The sequence below is a fragment of the Crocodylus porosus genome, unplaced genomic scaffold (genome assembly GCF_001723895.1).
Source record: "Crocodylus porosus isolate Cpor-Errol unplaced genomic scaffold, CroPor_comp1, whole genome shotgun sequence".
NCBI classification, from domain to species: Eukaryota; Metazoa; Chordata; order Crocodylia; family Crocodylidae; genus Crocodylus; species Crocodylus porosus.
This window is the reverse complement of record NW_017728896.1, coordinates 356426-375211: the sequence shown is the minus strand read 5'-3', so window position 1 is coordinate 375211 and position 18786 is coordinate 356426. Positions and strand designations below refer to the sequence as shown.

The window sequence follows — 18786 nt, the reverse complement described above, 5'->3', positions numbered from 1 at the left end:
CCACCCCCTTATCAGGAGTCTCCCAAGAGCTCAAGAAAATAATTTTTTCCTAGGGACTATTTGGCCTATTGAATATTGGACTTCTTTTCTCACTCTCACCAATGCAGAGCCCAATTCTAATGGTGGTGTCTGTCCTACGCACAACTCTTGACAAATGGAGCCAAGACTAACTTCATCCTACATCCAATGAACCCAAGAAATGGCCTTGGCAGGAACTGTTACATCTAAGGACTGCAACCCCATCCATGACTTCGCCAGGGAGCATCCAAGGCTGGGAGAAGTGTGCGCCTGGCTTTTCTCCATGGTTTTGAAATCTGACACCACAGATGAGTCAGAGCAGTGGCCACCTCAAACTTATTTATTTTTAAAAATTTCCTTCTTATAGCTTTCCTTCAAATAGTTATTTGCCCCTCTCTGCAGTTGTTCTTGGAAGATGCAAGCAAGACAGAACACGATCGTATCAGCTCTCAGGAGATTTTACCACCCCTTCAACTCTCCTCTGAAATACGAACTTTCATTTCTACCCAGGAGAACTTTTACAATCTTTTCTCCTATGCCTGACGAAGGGTGTTTGGGCCTGAAACCTTTCAATTAAAGATTCTGTTTTTTGCAAAAATCAAGTTGGTATAATAAAAGATATCACCTCTACCATGAGTCCTGATTCCTATCAGCTCTCAGTTTATTCATCAGAAGATAAATTTACCATGGACTTAAAAGCTGACAGTGCAGCAACCCCCGCTTTTCTCTTTATTTAGGAACAATAGCATACGCAGAGCCTCTACTTTGTAACATGCTTCAAGAGAAGCCAGGTACCAACTTCCACACAGTAGAAACCTGGCTGCTTACCTTTCTAGTTTCTCCTGTAGAACTGCAATTTGCTCTTTTAACAACCTGATCTCCTCTCTCTTCCTCTGAATGGCCTCTTTACTGCTGTACAAGTACCTAAAGAAACAATACGCCCCAAAAGTCACCGCACAATGTACACACGCCTCTCTCTTGCACACAGACGTGAGTGGACCCTCCCTGTTCCCAGATGCTCGCCCCTCTGTTGCTCAAGTTAGAATAAAACAGAACAAGTGTAAAGCAACAGTTCTGAAATCTATCCAGCGACATAGCAGCTCACCGGTCCATATAAATTATCTGAGGAAATTCAAGCTTCGTGTGAATCTTCTCTGGCTGCCCCAGCGATTGATTGAATTCAAACCGGGAAAGCTCAAAAGTCAATACTGGAGGGAGCTTCGTAAACCAGCGCTGAGATACAAACAGAAATGTCCCGGCAAGGACAGGTTTTGAGAATATTGCTGTGTGACATGTTATATTTCCACACATCACTACCCCCGCCACAAAAAACACTTCTTCCTTTAAATAGACAAAAGTGCATATAAGTCATTGAACAGCTAGTCAGGAAGTCTGAAGTTACAAAACCTAAAAGACGTGACTTCCATTTCAGATTTTCACTACAGGAAATCTAGTTGATTATAATGTCCCCAAACCCACCCCGTGCACTCAGATAGACAGACTGTCAAGCACTGGATTAAAAAAAGCCCCTGAAGAATAGCCTCAGAGCTCCTTCGCAATGCAGCCGGCATGCAACGGACATCGGCAGACAGCAGCTTTTACCCGAGACTTGGACACTCATCAATTCTCCGTTTATTCATCAACTGTTCGCTTACGAGGTTCAGACAACAGACCCAATGTCCTGGGCTCTGGGCTTTCTCTGGCTCCCATGTTTCACAAATACCTCAAACATCCAGTGCCAGAAGAATACTCCACCCACCTCTGCAGGGTGTCGGGCAGACAGTGCTCTCCCCTTGTGGGCTCTGGACAGTACATTAGGGTCATTGTGCTCTGAAAGACCTGTAACCTAAGTCTTGACACAATTTTCCTGACACCCCCCCCCCAATCAAAATGCACCAGCAAGTTTTTTTTTAAATATAAAGTAATATTTAAAATGAAAGGCAATCTTATTTATATATACAGAGGGAAGTCTGTAAGTCCTCTCAAAAGACAAAATGTACCTTATTCTATCTCCCCTATCATGAAGTCTTCCAGGCACAATATTCTAGGCACACATTTTCCAGTTACATATCTTAGCAAAAAACCCGACAGCCCGACTTGTGCTTGGATAGCAGAATACCTAGGAATGGTCCCTTAGTTACAAATAAAAAAAAAATTTCCCTTAACTTTCAGTGCAGGTTTTAAAAGAACCGGAAACTCAAATAAAAAAGGACCTCTGGGAATCATGCCCTGGGCCCCTTCACCCCAACACTGCAACATCAATCCAGCTACCGGTCTGCTTCAATTGTGTCTGGGCAGCGCTTGCACAGAAGCAGAAGCTGCCAGCATGAGACAGTTGATTCTCAAGTTCAACGGGCTTTATTAACAAGTTATCCTGAGTCTAGAAGCTGCCCTCTTTTTTTTTTTATTGAAGCCATTCCAACTCCTCTTTCAAACTCTTTTCTAGTGAGAGTGAAACTTTCTTCTCCCTCTCTACCTGGATGCCTAACCCTCTCAAATACCTCCTGAGTGCTGTCTACACCACCTTTTTAACGTTCCCTACACATTCACTCCCTTCCTTTGCCTTCACATCGCATCGCTTTAGCTGCCCTTCTCTGCAGTCTAACTTTCTTTATAGAGAAGTGAGGCTGAATGCAACGGGCACATCTTATTTTCACTTTGTCACAAAATTAAGTAGCTTATGATTGGCTCATGATTTGAGTGACTTCGGGGAAAAAAGTAAAAAAAATAATCAGCACAGGCAGAAAATTTGAGAGTGAAAATGAGACAGAAAAAAAAATACACACTGTAATAGGGAGAAGAGATACAAATTCCAAATGGCATACCATCGAGTTAAGCACTGAACTTTACCCTCCGAAAATATGGAGGCAGTGGGTCTCCCCCTACTCAGGTACAGGTAAGCTTCAACAGAAAGAAAGAGACTTTATCACACTTACACATCAGAGGCAGAAGCTTTTTTAAAAAGGTCAAGTCCTTGAGTATATTACACAGGACAAAAACATCTTTAAAAAGAAGCTAAGGCTCAGCAACTTCAGCATCAACTCAGACATTTAATATTCACATACATTTACATTACTCCGGCTCACCACCGAATGTTTTACAATTGGTTAGGGGAAGAATGTTTTCAGTGTGCATTTTAAATGTTTGGGGTATACAAAGGCCTTCTGCACTATACTGATGATACCCTTTGGAGAAGAGCAAGTAACACATCAAACCAACCTCTTGTCCATATTTCACCGATTGAGTTGTTGCCTTCTCATCAATCTCCCCCTCTATCATGGCCCCTTCCAAGCACTCGGTCAAGTCCCGATAACCGTTTACCTGAAGGGGATACTGGCCAAAAGCCTCTATCTTGGAAAAAGTCTTGCCTGAAGAAGGGAAACGAAAAAGAAAACTGTTCAGAATCAAGAAAAAAAATGGTTTTAAGAACCCTCTGGTGCTTAACTGGGCACACGCAGACGTGCATTTCCTACAGACACGATAGATTTGTATCAGCCAGCGAGTTCTCATAGCAAATCAGTCAAAGTTGCGTAGCTGACAACAATAGTAGAGAAATTTGCTCCCTATAGTCAACGCTCTCCAGAGAAGAGACCCTTTTCAGACGTATGCGTAAGCAAGATGCCAATTAGAGGATACCAACTTCGCACTAGACACATCATCACCAACACAGCTACGATCAGATTATTGCTACACTTACTGTAATGCAGAAGGATTAGATAATGTCACCAAGGACCTGCGACAACACACCATGCTACACACCCACACTGGAGACGTAACTCTGTGGTAACACTCAAACCAGTCAAAGGGGTTGCAAAGGAAACCCAGACACCCAAACTTACCCTCATGGATCCCTTCAGTCAGGAAAGTCCCATAGAAAAGTTGTACCATTGGGTTTTCAGATTTGTCTCCAGGGCTGCTGCTTTCCGAAAGGAAAAGTGTGCATTTTGTTACATGGAAATGGAGCACGAGGGTAAACGCCACTTACTTTTGCAAGAATCTACATATTAAAGTGTTTATTTTGATTCTGTCCCCAGTAGTTATCTGGCACGTAACGAAATATCATTAGAATTACCACAACCGAGAGAAAAGCAAAGCAAAATCGGCCCTCACAGCCGGGACGCTGGGAACAAGCGGCATGCATTTAATGCTAGCACAGTGCTATTCATGAAGCTATTTTTCCAGCAATGGGGTATTAATAAGGACTCAAATTCAATCTCTAAGCTTCAGCCTGGGGCTTCTGAGACTTTGATTAAGTGCAAAAGAAATAAAGTAATCAGTTTATACTAAAGCTAATGGGTAATTTCTACCTTACCAAAATGTCTTTCACCAAGGACCTTGAGAAGCTTTACAAATATCGTCCCTCCTGTTACGTAAATGGGCAAAGTGATGCACTCAAGTGGAAGCAACTTGCTGAGGTTAGCTTAAAAAACAAGCCAGTCTCACAGTAAGGATTGCAGCATAGGAGTCTGGGCTACTTGTTCCCTCCCCTATGCCATACTTTATTTGTTCCAGCTGCATTTGTACTCTAAATGTAAGCCACAGTTTATTGTGGCCTTTTACCCCTAACAATAAAAAAATCCTCTTCTTCACTTCAACTGTAACACTTGCAAGCAGACTGTAAAAAGCAGCTGCTATTCATGAACTGTCAACCTGTGCACGTCCACTCGCTCCCAGTTACACCAGATCTCACTATTAACAATGTCCTACACAATATGAATTTACCCTACAAGCCATATCAACTTCCAGAAGTAAGATGTTCATAAATCCATCTCAAAAAGTTACTTAGTAGCTCCCGCACTCTTTAGATCATGATGGCCTTGAGTAAAAGCACATATCCAGGCACAAAATGAAAAGCTGCCTACTAGGAAATAGGACTATCCTGCCCAACTCAATGAAGAAACGTTTCTTAGTCGGGTCAAAAGTCTGATTAAAACTCCTGCCACAGTTGATTTAAAATCCATTCTTCCTTCAAAATAAGTGAAAGCTGCCCCAACCTAAGACTCACTTAACGTTAACAGCTAGCTGAAACGCATCCTCCAGCCAATCCAGAAGTTTGTGGGTGAATTCGCTCACGTCTTGCTAAAGAGAGACAGAAACCAGAGAGTCAGTCATTTCACTGAAAAAATGCTTTGATACTTTATTAGTCTTACATTTTTTTCAAATACATGCCCAACACCATTGCAGGCTTTCTAGCTACCTGGTTATCAGGTGAACCTGGGGAGGAGGGCTGGAAACTATGCCCTACAGGGGTTGTTGGTAACAGACCACTGGATACTGCACAATTAGGATCTAGGAAGTGGGAGAAGGGGCAGGAAACCATAATAGGGTTAAAAAAAAAACCAAAAAACGGATGCAAGCAGAAAAACAGAGGGGAAGTCTGCAAAATGTAGACTGTAAATCCTAACTGCAAGAACAGTACAACAGAACAAGCAGCCTAGGGAAACTGTGGACTCTCCCTTTACTGCAAATGTTCAGAAGAAAGCCAGATAGTCAGGGTGATTTAGGAGCAATGAATCCTGCATCTGTGCAAGGGGTTGGGCTGACTCCTGAGGTCCTTTCCATACCTATAATTTTATTCTGAGCTAACTGCCTCAGGGTACATTCTTACCCTGCAGTAAATACAAGAGATAGGTCATTCCTCAGTGGAAATAGGGCAAGCTGCCTCGCATTTACCGTAAGGTAAGAGCAGGCCCATAGGCAATGACCCCGGAGTTGCTGATGCACTGTAAGTTCACACCCTACCTCACTGCATGATAACTGGTTCATGTGGCCATAAGTCAAGCCACAAGAAACTGCCCTGGGGCATAAGGAAATGCACCATGTGTCTAACCCAGCAGTCACTTCCAGCCCCCTGTGGACCACCAGAGAGAGGGTCACACATGGGCTGTTTATCCTTTTTTTGGGAAATCTTGTGCATTTTATGTATGGGTAATGACACCGGTCATTGTACTTCTACCTGCCAGGTGACAAACATGTATCCACTAGAAACCCCGCAGCACCAAGTGCAACATGACTGACATCTTTGCCAGGCTTGTCGTGGTAAAAGCAGACAGGATTTTTAGGCATTTTACCTGCTGCTCTTCAGCTGTTCTAAAGGCCTCTCTCAAAAGCTCTAGCGCTGCAGTGGGGTCCACAAATCTACGGTGCGTTCCCAGCATTAAGGCAAAGAGACACTGAAGTTCCTGCATGAAGGCAATATTTCTCTTCTCCTACATTAGAAACATAAGCACATGACAGTTTAACACAATGGGAAGAAAAGCAGCAACTCCAGAGTGCACATGCTACTGGCTTGGTATCAGCATCTCCAGAGGTACATGTACACGGCCACAAAAGGGACATGACTACAACAGACAATCACAGAGACAACCACAGAGAGACATCTCTCTCCGGAGCAAATTCAGCCTTGAGGTAAGAGAACTTAAATACCTTCAGTAGTTCTCAAAGGTGGGAAGTCTAGAGTTTGGAGAGGTACTAAAAGTAGTAGCATTGCACCTCAAATACAGGCACTGAAATGCTGCATTTCATTTTTAGACAGGAGATTTTGGTGGTTAATAATGATGGCCAAGGAATTTAATACAGGACAGATTCCCCACCTTCAACCATTTCTGTCATTTCTTGAGGGTTACCCAAGAACAATTTCCTTGCTTCGAGCAGCCAGATGTTTTCAGAATCACCAGCTGGCCCACCTGAATCCTCTCCCTTTTTTTCAGACAAGCTCCACTCCAGAAGAAAGGGGGGAGAGGGAGACGGAGGAAATGCCACGCTATTCCTCTGTTAGGACTTACGTTGCGACTTCGACAGTTCTCAAGCACGCTTTGGGGGAGAGTGTAACCGAGGACCAGCCTCCGAAATTCTGGCAACTGAAAAAGAGACTGAAAGGGAAGAAGAGTCAAAAGACAGGTCAACACAAAGCCTGGTTTTAGCTCTCCTTTGCCAAGTCTGTGCCTTTTTCATTTAGTGCAGGGTCAAACCCTTCACTGCTTTTTTCCACGAAAATGTAAATCTCTAACAGCTTAGCAGTCTATCAAAGCCAGCTCAGAGTGCTTCCTGCCCTGCAACCTGTCCGTTCAATTCTCTTCCCATCCTCCCAGCGACAGTTTCAAGCTAACCTGATGGCAAGCCCTTTGGAAGGAGGGGGGACAGATCTTCCATCGCACAAAGGAAAGCTAAGTGACAGAGGGCAGGGGCATTAATCATGACCCCAAAGAAGCATCTGACACCTGCTTCCCCTTCTCCCCAAAATAGAAAGACGCCGCCCCACGTTTATCTGCTGATGCCCGTGTAAAAAGAACTAGGTGTGTTAGGTTTCTCTTTCTGCTGTCTCTCCTCATTTAACTAATCACTAATAATGCACCCTGGCTAGTTTCTTATTAGTTTGGGCACCTAAGCTACTGTGTTCCATTAACTGGAATCTGATACACCATGCATTACAGAGCCCGGATTTGTTCCAATAAAATTACATTATCACCTCTTTGCCAATCTGGCTACTGTCATCCAAGAAGCATTGTGACCTCACCGCACCATGAAATGGAGTGCACGGGGGTTAGCGACAATAAATAAAAAGCATATTCATAGACCCTTTCCTTTACATCAGAAGTCTGGCCCTGACGGTAGCTGGCCCATGGTTTTCAGCAGTCTCTGTATGACATAGGGTCGTGCAAAACAGTTTTTTTCCACTGGAGTTTATAAATTGAAGCAGAACGCTAGTGGGGCCTCAAAACTGGGTCCCAAAACCCAATTTTAAAAAATGCAAAGAACTCGAAATCTGAGTAATCACTGCTATTACTGTCAAATTCCTGACAGCTGGGTGGCTTCCTGTGACCCACTTGCTCATGACTTGTCTCATGGCAGTGCTGTGGGGATTATTCAATTGCCACTAAAGTGTATTTTAACCTCTGCATACCAGGCATTACAGAAAAGCAATGCATGGCCGTCACTATTATGCATTACCTGTATGACAGCACTAAACCAGCACGTGTTTCCAATGTTTTTCAATCCAACAGGCCAGTCATCGACCCTCCTCCAGTTGTTTTGATTGGGATTCTCTCCCCAGACTTCACATCGTTTCCTTTTGGAGCGATTTTTGTTTTCTGAAGCATTTGTTTCTTTGGCCCTGTCAGAAAGGTTGAAAAGGCAAATGCAACCTTGCAAGAAATTCATACCGGCAAATCATCCCATCTAGTCAAGTAATCACAGCAGAACCAGACCAAAGGAGCTATACTGTCATCCCAAGCAGGAGACATTTATGAAACAGTCTCACGCTGACATACAAAGCCTGTCACCTCTAGGTCTACTTTGTTATCATATATATTACAGAAGAACCTAATAGTATTGAGCACTAAGTCTCTACTGACATCCTCTCTGCCTCAAAGAGTTTCCGTTCTTGGATGGAAAGACCAGCAATCTTAGATTGCAACAGGCAAACAGAAATCAGAGAGGATGGGGAGGATGAAACAAGGTAAAAGTACAGTACAACACTTTTTTTCCCCTATAAGCTACTTGAGCGCAGGATTTGCAGTCTGAGTATATCATGTGTTATATTAGAGACGAATCTAGGACAAATCCAATCCAATGCATAGACACCAAGTGTAAGGCTGCTTCATAACCTGCTTAAAATGAGTTGAAGGAGGCAGTCCTGGTGCCAATTTTTAAGGGACTGATACTAAAGCCTCCATGCAGATCATGTTAGCAGGCATGGCAAGGAGTGACTAGGCCACGTTGAGAATGAGCCTTTCTTCCCTGGGTGTGTATTACAGTGCTAGCATAACAGTCCCTCCACATCACATACGTGAAATGTTGTTAAAATCTCCAGTATGATAATTTAAGCACCTCCCAAGGCCTCTAATAGATGGAAGTTAAGTGAATGAGTAATAGAGGGTTTTTTTCTCCCTGCAGTTGTTAAAAATGTACCAGGCATAAGGACCACAGAAGCATTTACAGGAGCAGGAAAAACACTTACATATTCACTGACCTGTTAGCATCCTTTTCCACTGTTTGGACTGTTGGAGACTCCATTAAGCTGAGAGCAATGACTGCCTGGAGGTCATCTTTCTTATCCGGCGTCAGATCAATCACATCTGGGAATTGAAGGAGAGTTTTTCATCCCTTTTTATGCCAGAAGCAGTAAAAACCCCTTTCTAAAAGCAAAGGCCAAGTATTATCCCCACTTTGTGTCATAAATGCCACTACCTTAAAATGCAGAAATGTTATTTTCTGCCGCAAAAGCAAACCAACTCCTTGTCCTTTTGAATTTCAAACAAATACAATTTAAGGTCAGAAAAAAATTTGTGCGGAAAAGGCACGTGCTCCATGATATTTCAAAGCATGATTCAGATACTGGGGTAGCAGGCAGCAACAGCTTGGACTGGGATTAGTGATGGCACTAAGGAAGAAGGACCCAGCGCTCAGTGCTTTGACTTGATATTTGATATTCTTAGTATCAGCGTTAATTAACAGACTGGCTTGAAGGAGAAATGGGTTTCAGTTTAATGTTGTTTGCACAAGAACTTGGAATTAAATTCAAACTCAGACACTATGTATAACTGGTCTCCCACTGTCTCTTGCAAATGTTCATTGATGAACCCATTTTATTTGCCATCTAAAAGAGTAGAGAAAGCTGTAATTTTGGAAGAAGCTGGACATTAAGGAACAGAATAAAATGCAGGTGAGCAAGTGAAGTTAAATCTCGTCCATTAAGCAGGGCATTTTTTTTTCAGTTGTGCATAAAAGGCAACTCAATAAGGAAGCACACTATTTCTGTGGTATATTTATGTTTAACATAATTAAAACCTTAGTCCACTGAAAAAAATTCTTTAAATTTAGATTTACATTAATGGTCCCTGTATTTCAGCTTGTTTTTATACGGATTTTTTTTTCTTTAACGTTTTATAACGTTAAAAAAAAATCAATTCCAGGTAATTAAATTCTAAAGTCCAAGGAACCCATCAGAAAGGTTCTCAAATGGCCTACTGTCTATGTAATCTAGCAGTCAGTATCTTCACTTCAGATGTGGGTAACATGAGGCTGATTTAGCTGCCTGACAGCAAGAAGCTGGTGAAACACAGTGAAATAAGCCCCTCCTAGCAGTTAAAAATACTCATCTGATCTGCAGGTTTTGGCAACGTGGCTCCTGGCTCCTTTTCTAACTAGACTACAAGACAGAAAACAGCTCTGGGCATTTCTCTACCTCCAGGAAAAAAAGAGTGCAGCAACCTACGTTGTAAGATCTGTCTACCTAGGATTAATGAGCATTAACCATAGCAACCACCGGCAGCAGCGCAGTGGTGTCCAGGTGGTAGAAAAGGTGGACTAAAGTGTGAAGGGAGACCAGACCATTCTAGCTTGTAGGAAAGCCGATTTGCTTTAGTTCTCCAGGGTAAAAATGTCCAAATCTTGTAAGTCCCTCTGAGCTTAGGTTCCCTAGAAACTCAAGTGCTCTTGAAAACTTTGCACCCTTAGCGCATGCTGCTTAATGAAGATATTAATAGGGACACCTCCATTCACTTAAGAGTGATTATCCTGGTAGTAATTTCAGTCCTGGATGCCCGAGGAATCTTAACAACGGGAAATATTTGGAGTGAATGAACAACTGCTTCATCACCCAAAAGACAAACGGGATAGTCAGGAAGTGCCAACATAGAAAGCCAGACACAAAAGAAAAAGTTGGCTGGGTTGTTCGGCAGCCTGGACCGGTCAACAAGGGAACGTAAGGTTCAAAAGGAAATGCTGTGAAACGTCTTCTAAAATGTCTCCTGGAAAAATTACATGGAAGAGTCAAACTTCTCCTTGCAGCAAGCAGGTGTTTGCAGGAGGAAGCTCAGGCAGGAAAGATGTACGAGCCGAATCCTCTATGCCGCTGTCTATGTGGGACCTCAGATGACAGGAGGCTACAAGCTTCCAGGAAGAGCTGCTGCATGCTTAGATATTTTCGAGTCAGACAATTGACCTTTTGGAAAGAACAGCACTTCAAAGTCACCATCTGGTACATGAAATCATTTCATAGCTCTAAAGCCAGTATTCAGTTATTACCCTTTGCTTCTCAAAAACTACAAACGGGCAAAGAGCTTTCACTTCCTCTTGGCCTCATGAGTTAAGGTCCACCACAATAAATTCTTCAGAGACACAAGCCTGGCCAAAGCCCATCAAGCACCAAACTCTTCTAGTCCTCTATAGTAGGATCGCCTCTGCTCTATATTCTCGCTACAACATTCAAGTCTTCAGGTCAGCTAGCAGAGCCTTCCTTCTTAAGCCTTATATTGCTATTGCAACTGTTTCTGGTTTGTTTTTTTTCTACTAGGTGACTCAGATTTGGAAAACGAGTCATTTTGCCGGTGACTTCAGAGGTGTTCAGTTGACCAGCAGTGGAAAACTAGTTCCTGCCAAACACTGCCTGACAACCAAAGTGATTTTACTTTTAGCTGACAAGGACATCCCTGAGTCTCAGCTGTACTTGTCCCATCCAAGAAGTGCAGTCCAGGAAGAGCACTCACCAACTGCAGAGACTTCCTCAGCCTTACAAAGGGTTTTTAAACCCGAAAGCTTACTAAAAATGTTTTTTTCCCAACTATTTAAGTTGGTCTAATAAAACATATCAGATTCACCCAAAGAACCTAATCTGTCAATTGTTCCTTGCAGTCCTAAAACAGTTAAAAAAAAAAAAAATATCACAGTTTGCCGTGATGATCTTGGGGGACAGGGTTTTGGCAGGGCCAGGGCTTTTTGCTAGCCTGCAAGTGTCCCAGCAGTGACAAGCCCCCATCCCTGTTAAAAATGGGGGACCACGTGTGACCATGATAATCTAGGTGAGAGCAAAGCACCTACCGGTCAGCAGCCCCTTGCCCACAGCACTCCCTTCACCGTTGGACAGTTCTGCAGCAAGGGCATCCTGGACAGGCTCTTTAACCTGCTCCTCGGTGAGGATGGTGACGGCTTCTGTTAGATCACCGTTAGCAGCCTAGGAAGAGGAAGGAGGGTTAAACCAGCCATTATCCTGAAGTTCTTTTATATACATGTGAAGGAAAATAACACACTGGTCCCAAATTGGCTGGCCACAGCAATACGTTGACAGCCAACACTGGGGAGAAACAAAGGCTTTACACCTAGCATCTCTCACGTGACAAACACTTTCCTTCATTAGTTTGACATTACAGATGGTGTTAAATAAATTCAAGCTCTCTCGAAGGACAGCACAATGCTCCAAGGACTTATACACATAAGTAGTTCCCCTAAAACCCAGCTACAACTCGGTTCCAAGTTGAGCACACATTTAAGCACCCTGTTGAACTGAGGCCTTATTAACTGGCAAGAGTACTGCATTTCTCAAGAGATCACAGATGCAGCCCTGTGTATGGCTTTATCTTTTATAAATAACCGCACAGAACAAGTAAAAGGAGCTACAGGAACCACATATGAATTACTAACAGCGCAGCCCATTTCCCAAGAGACTGGCATACTTACTTTTATTTTGAATTGTGTTCCATTATAGAGAGCAAAGCAGCGGCCAGGTCTGCAAACACACACGACTGCTCCTCTTTGGAAACTGTCATCCCCTTAGATACGATCTAATATTTTACAGCTATTCACATTTGAACAAACACTGATGATTTTTTTCATTTCTTTTTTTTTTTTTTTTAAAGAATCGTCCGCAGAAACAGCTAATTTCCTGCTGACACGCTTCAAAAGGTTCCAGATTGATAAACTTAGTGCTCTACCACAACGATTATAAATATTTTAGTGCATGTGATGGGTAGGCAAGAGCATTTCTTCTCTCACTTTCCAAGACAGCTTGCGTACTGTGCTTTATAACGTAGATGCGGGGCTCCCAAATAGTGCCCTGTGAGGGTCTGCGCAGAGCATCCCTCTGTCCTCCTTCCAATTACAAGTTTGGCTGTTTCACAAGACCGGGAAGAGATTCATCCTAGTTGGGTAGTCCCAAAGGTCTGAGACCTGCTGCCACAGATCACTGTGTTGCCAGCTCTGCCAATACATCCCCATGTATGAAAGCATAAACCACAGGTCTTTGGACGCATTTTCCCACCACCCAGTGTTCCAAAAACAGGTTTAAAGCAAAGAAAAAGAAAAAAAACCCCTTATTCTAGCCCACCCTGGGTTTTTGGTTAAGCTTCAATATGTACAGAAAGCAGCCTGCTCAACATAACATTTAATCCTTCCAGGTAACACGCAATTTCTATTTAATGCTGCTTGTACATGCAGCACAGGTTTTTAAGCCCTGCTGTTGGAAAAAATGAGAGTTCATTATCTACTGTAGGCTATTGTGTTTCAAAAGCCAGCAGGGCTATTAAGCCAAAAGGCTATGCCTTCCTGCAGTACCATCACCTGCTGTACTCAGGTGCCCATTTGGGTCGCTGATGTACTTAAACTAACGGAAGTTAGAAGTGGGAGAACAAATAGTGACTTGGGTCCACTTCCAGCACAAACCAACATGTTCTCTATCTAACGCATCTATATTGTACTACTTCATCAAGGCTACTTTTGAGCATCTAAAAAAACGGTATTCCTATAAAAATGCTTAACTAATCTTTGGGTTTTGAAAGATGCTTACAGAGAGCTCTTTAACACTTACACAGAGCTTATAAACTGAACCAGCAGGCAATGGAAAAAAAGCTGAGATTCACTTCCAAAAGAACAGCGATGGCACAAACTAACCTTCAGGGCATTGTGAAGGCAGGAGGGATCCTGAATCCCTGTGATTTCTCTCAACTGGTTTAAAAGCATCTGGCAGTCCTATATTAGAAGGGACAAAGAAAGATCCTGTAAGAGAAGGTGACTGAGAAAGAGAGATGCAGTTGCCAAGGACCTGCTCGTATTTCTCACCAATACCGCAGGCATAAAATCCAATCTTACATGAGTCAAGCCCAGTTTCTTACACTTCGCTCTATTTGGATGAGGACTGTAAAGTCTTTTGTATTTGAGAGAGCGTATGAAAAAGGGCTGCTAGAGGTGATACAGCCTGAGTGCCATGAGCGGTGCTGGCGGGCACTAATTCCCTCCCCCCACCCCCATGTATTCATTCCTCCCAAAGTGGAGCAGCATGTGCACTGGGACATATAAGGAGCCCAGGGAATTCGCATGGGATTGATGGAGGGCTATTTTAAGCCTGGCTGCACATGCCATTGGTGCATGTCATATCTCACTTACAATGAGGTGTCAGAGATACAGAGCACAAGGGGCCTGGAGGCTTCTCTTCCCTGCCCCCACAAGCCACTTGGCTATTTTGTTGGGCAGCGATTGTGCTTCTTGTCCTACACCTCCGCTCAGCAGGTAGCCCCTGCAGAGCCCCCCGCTCCAGAAGCCACAACACCTAATTTAGGCGACCTCCAAAACCATAAGAGAAATGTACACTCCCCTGAAACCCAGATATGCCGCGACAACCACAGATAGCCCATTCTAAACCAATAAACATCTGATTTCAGAGGTAAGAATCTTGTTTTGGGGGTTTTTTTAAATCACAAAAATCAGACATTTCACATCTGTGTTTATTTCTGAGTTTCTAACCCCTCACCGCACACCTCTTTCCATATCTATGAATTGCGATCAGGGATATTAGGGTATCCTAGGCTGTAAGGAAGGGGGTCTGGGATGTTTCAAAGCTTTTTCACTGAAAGTGGGTGGAATGAACAGGAAAGTTTCCTAGAAGATAAGATAAGTGAATCCAGATACCAGCAAAGAGATGCCACCTGGTTGCAGAAGAAGCTAGAGAAATTTGTGGAGAATCTAGTTAAATCTGGTCTACCGCTGGACTATGAATTCATGATCAATGGGATACGATCAATGTTTGCATTACAGGCCTGAAATAACCATGAAAAGCCTGCACTTCATCCCAAGCATGGTCTGCTCCTTTAACACTGACTGCTCAGATGGACACAGCTACTTTGAAGGAACTGTTGATTGTGGTGCAGGCACCAAGTGAAAAAAGGCTCTCCTTCAGGACCAGCAGTCCCTGCACTTCCCATTTAAGTACCACAGTGCTATGAATAACTTCAGCCACCGCAGTGAACGAGGAGACCAGCTGATATCTCTTAATTATTCCAGCACCTAATTGTGATACTGCAGCCCTACCATTCCCCTTCCTAAATACAGCAGCAGCTCTTTGCCACTGTAAGTTTTAGCTAGAATTAAGAGACTGAGTTCTGGCTTTGCAGTGGAGCAAGTGCACAAGCCTGGAGCATGTTAACCCAGACAGAAATAACCATTTCTTCACATACCGGATATAGGCAGGACTCTTTCAGCTCTTACTCTCACGAGCTGCCCAGTGAATTGTATCCTCACAAACCTGTGCGCCTCTTTGAACGTATATTTACTGAGCTGCATTTTTCACTGTAAAAGCATCATGTGATGCGATTCAACAGCTCAGATCTTGTTTTCTTATGGTTAGTAAACGAAGCCCCTCTTTGAAACCATGCATCAAAAGTACAGAGAGCTGCTGTTTCACTGCTACTATTTCACCAAATAGTGCACATGGATGTTGCTATGCTTTAGTTCAGCCACTCCTTACAGTCCTTGCCCCAAAAGGTTCGTTTTCTCTCTTTTTTTCGCAACCTGTAACACAGAAACAGTTCAGAGTTGCACAGATAATAAGGCCCTGATAGAAGGCACTAAGAAAAATGAATTGTAAAGCTCCTCAAAAACACTAACTTTGTTTAGTTTTCTGAACGCAATGAAGAAACAAACTGCTGGAGCTAATCCTCCCCATCCCCAAATCTAATCCTCAGAGACAGACAGATTGGAAGGTCTTATGCCTTGCCAACAATACAAAGGGAAACTGCATAATGCTAAAATGCCAACAATGTGAGGATCAGACCTGGAGTACTTTCACAAAAGCAAGCCTATATATCACATTACTGATTTTGCTGCTACACCAAGTGTATTCCTGTTGCTTAACACCTCCTTGTGCTCCAGGGCACATTTTTTTGCTGAAAGAACACCCTTATTAATAAAACCAACATTATCATCACAAGACACAAAGGCAGGACAAGACTTGCTTTTGCATCTGAAAAGAAGACAGCCTTCCGGAGAAATCTGCATTAAACACCAAAGTCTACAGTTGAGCATTTCTAGCTATCTAGAAAGGCTTCTGATGCCACGTTGTCCGACTTTTATTTAAAGAGCATTTCTACAAGGGCATCAGTTGTCCCCCACCCTGCAACCACTCAGTTGAGATGAATTGTGAAGCATCAGCAAAATATTCTGCAGCCCAGGATTTAACGGCTGAAAGTTTGTCCTGTCCAGTGAATGTCAAGAGGTTCTGTACCTGCAGCAAACAAGAGCTAAACAGTTGCACCGATATATGTTTGAAAGCTGCTTATTATTTTAATTCATAAAAAGACATAAAACCCTCTCTTCTGACTAGTCATTGCCTGCACCCATTTGGTAGTTTATACCCATCTTCAAAACTGGAAATAAGCAACAAAACACCCATGCCTTGAGGACTTCTCAAACTGGGCTCAGGAATCCTGCCCATGCCTCTTAACCTTTTCAACCTTAAGAACTGCAAAGTGTCTGGGAAATTTTATATATATATATATATTTTTTTTTTGTTTAAATTTTAGAGTTACACGTATGCTTGTTACATACATGCTATTCTGCAGGATACAGGTTAATAATTAGGGCCCTAGAAAGGCAAGCTACCCAATCTAGCGAGTTCAGAAGGCCGATCTGTAATGTGGCAGAGGTTGAAGGCAGCGGTTTTAATAACGTCAAGATGTAGACATGCATTCCGGTTCACAGCGAAGTACAGGAAATGGGACCCAGCAACTTTCTCCGCTGCGATCCTATCTTCCCCAGTTTGGATTTGAGGCAGAGGGAGAGAGTAGGTTTTCATCAAGTGAGGTATTGCACACTTTTCTCCATGCATAGTCATCTACCTAAGGAGATTTCAAAAGCAGGATCCCACAAAAGTTTGGTACCTTTAGTTTGCTTTTTAAAAATTATACTGTGACCCACATCAGTTGCAAACAAGGCAATAAACAAAATTCCTTCCGGCAGGAAAGTCCATTAAAATGTGGTTTGGTAAATGTTCACTGGAGTGGGCATCCTTCAAGGAGACAAAACAAAGTCTCAAAAGTAAGTTGGGGGGAAGAGTCCTAAATCTGATTTCTAGCAGGAAAGGTATCTATGAAGAACCTCATCACTCGGTCTCGCTGCTCACGAATTGAGTAAACGCCAACAGGCTGTAGAAACAGGATCTTCTTCAGCTTAGATGTGGCCCTTCACATCAGTGTTAAAGCAATGGGAACACTTCAACCTCTGTGCTTCTGGTGTACGTCTTCCATGGAAGAAACAATTCTTCAGTAGGGTCAATCCCTCTCCATCATGCAACTTTTACTGCTGCCACTCACGTCCTTGCTCACTACGGGGTCCGATGCAAGGCTCGCTGAAATAAAAGGAAAAGCTCCCGCTGCTGGATGCATCCTGAATCATACCTGAGCCACATACCCCAACACCACTTGGACCTCTGTGCTGACGTGTTAATAATACAAGCTGTACCCATTCCTTCTCCTGCCTATGAGCCTGGGGAAGAAAGCGAGGGGATCACTGATAATTCCTTCCCTTCCCCACATGGAACATTTCTAATTACATTTGAGGCATTTCCGTCACCAGATTGGAGCTATCTTGATTAAAATCCTTGTCTTCCAAGTCTTCAAAATTCTTCCTGTATGGCATCAGGCTGACAGCGCACACCACTTGATTCGCATGCAGTGTTAAACCACAAATACACCGGCAGAACTGCAGCACAATGATGGCACGACATGACTGCTTTCAGCACCTGTCCACCAAGAGCAACTCACCACTATATTATAGGAAACATGATAATTCCTCCGAGGCCTCGGGCCTGCCAAAGAGCTCTCTTGCCTTTCAGAAAATAAATCGGTTACATCACGCAAGGGCAGGAATGAACGCAAATGTCAGATCCCCATTAATTTTGTCATAAACATCTCAAGCAAAAGGGAATCTCTTGGCTGGGAGTTTTGCCCTTTAAAAAGATGGCAATTCCCAATGATGAATAGGAACATGTTTGCATCCCCTGGACCCAGTGGTGCGGCAAACAGGTCGCCAAGTACCTGCTGGGAAGTAGAGCACTGCCCTTCGCTCCCCTCAAGCGAGAGACTGGACATCACCGCTGGTCTGTTTCGAAGGCAGTTTCGCCTTGGCTAAGCCTGGCGTGTGGGGGCCAAGAGAGGATCCTCCGGAGAAATGCGGGAAGGCCGTCGGAGCGTCGCAACAGCGCAACTTAGCTCAGCGGATCTCGAGTTTTTTTAGACTCGAGGTCTCTCTGGGGAGACGCGAGACACCCCTGAGAGAAGTGAGGCCACCCTAAAGACACAAGGCACCCCCGACGGACGTGAAACACTCCCAAACAGACTCAAGACACCCCCAAAGAAACGCGAGACACCCTGACTGAAGTGAGGCTGCCCTGGAGAGACCCAAGGCCCCCCTGGACAGACTCAGGACACCCCCAAAAGAGACGCAAGACACCCTTGAGAGAAGTGAGGCCACCCAAAGGATCCCCAAGGCACCCCCAACAGATGCGAGGCCCCCCTGGACAGACTCAGGACACCCCGGAGAGAAGTGAGGCAGCCCGACAGGCACGAGGCCCCCCTGTTGTGATGCAGGCCGCCCTGAGAGAACGGAGGCCAGCGAGGCACGGCCCCTGGGCGGACGCCAGGCCTCCCGCGGCAGGGAGGAGGGCCCCGCGGGCGCAAGGCACCCCGAGGGCTGGGAGGCGCCCAGGACCCCCGGAGGGCCGGG

At 44.0% G+C, this 18786-nt stretch overlaps 1 protein-coding gene across 7 annotated transcripts in view; it reads right to left on the bottom strand.

Moving 5' to 3' along the window:
• USP28 (ubiquitin specific peptidase 28) overlaps nucleotides 1–14235 on the bottom strand; it is a 31597-nt gene extending 17362 nt beyond the window's left edge. Inside the window, exons 1-11 of one of the 7 annotated variants that reach the window (XM_019556538.1) lie at nucleotides 13684–14235; nucleotides 11839–11971; nucleotides 8990–9095; nucleotides 7969–8131; nucleotides 6804–6890; nucleotides 6090–6227; nucleotides 5024–5097; nucleotides 3858–3934; nucleotides 3238–3386; nucleotides 1124–1251; nucleotides 847–942 (exon numbers count right to left, since the gene is read on the bottom strand). In XM_019556538.1, coding sequence (XP_019412083.1) covers nucleotides 847–942; nucleotides 1124–1251; nucleotides 3238–3386; nucleotides 3858–3934; nucleotides 5024–5097; nucleotides 6090–6227; nucleotides 6804–6890; nucleotides 7969–8131; nucleotides 8990–9095; nucleotides 11839–11971; nucleotides 13684–13752 — 1220 coding nt within the window. In that variant the 5' untranslated portion in view covers nucleotides 13753–14235. Of the gene's footprint in view, nucleotides 1–846; nucleotides 943–1123; nucleotides 1252–2843; nucleotides 2922–3237; nucleotides 3387–3857; nucleotides 3938–5023; nucleotides 5098–6089; nucleotides 6228–6803; nucleotides 6891–7968; nucleotides 8132–8977; nucleotides 9096–11838; nucleotides 11972–13683 lie in introns of those variants that run through there. The other 6 variants (XM_019556537.1, XM_019556536.1, XM_019556535.1 and 3 more) reach the window with 6 other exon arrangements.
• Nucleotides 14236–18786: the final 4551 nt, after the last annotated feature.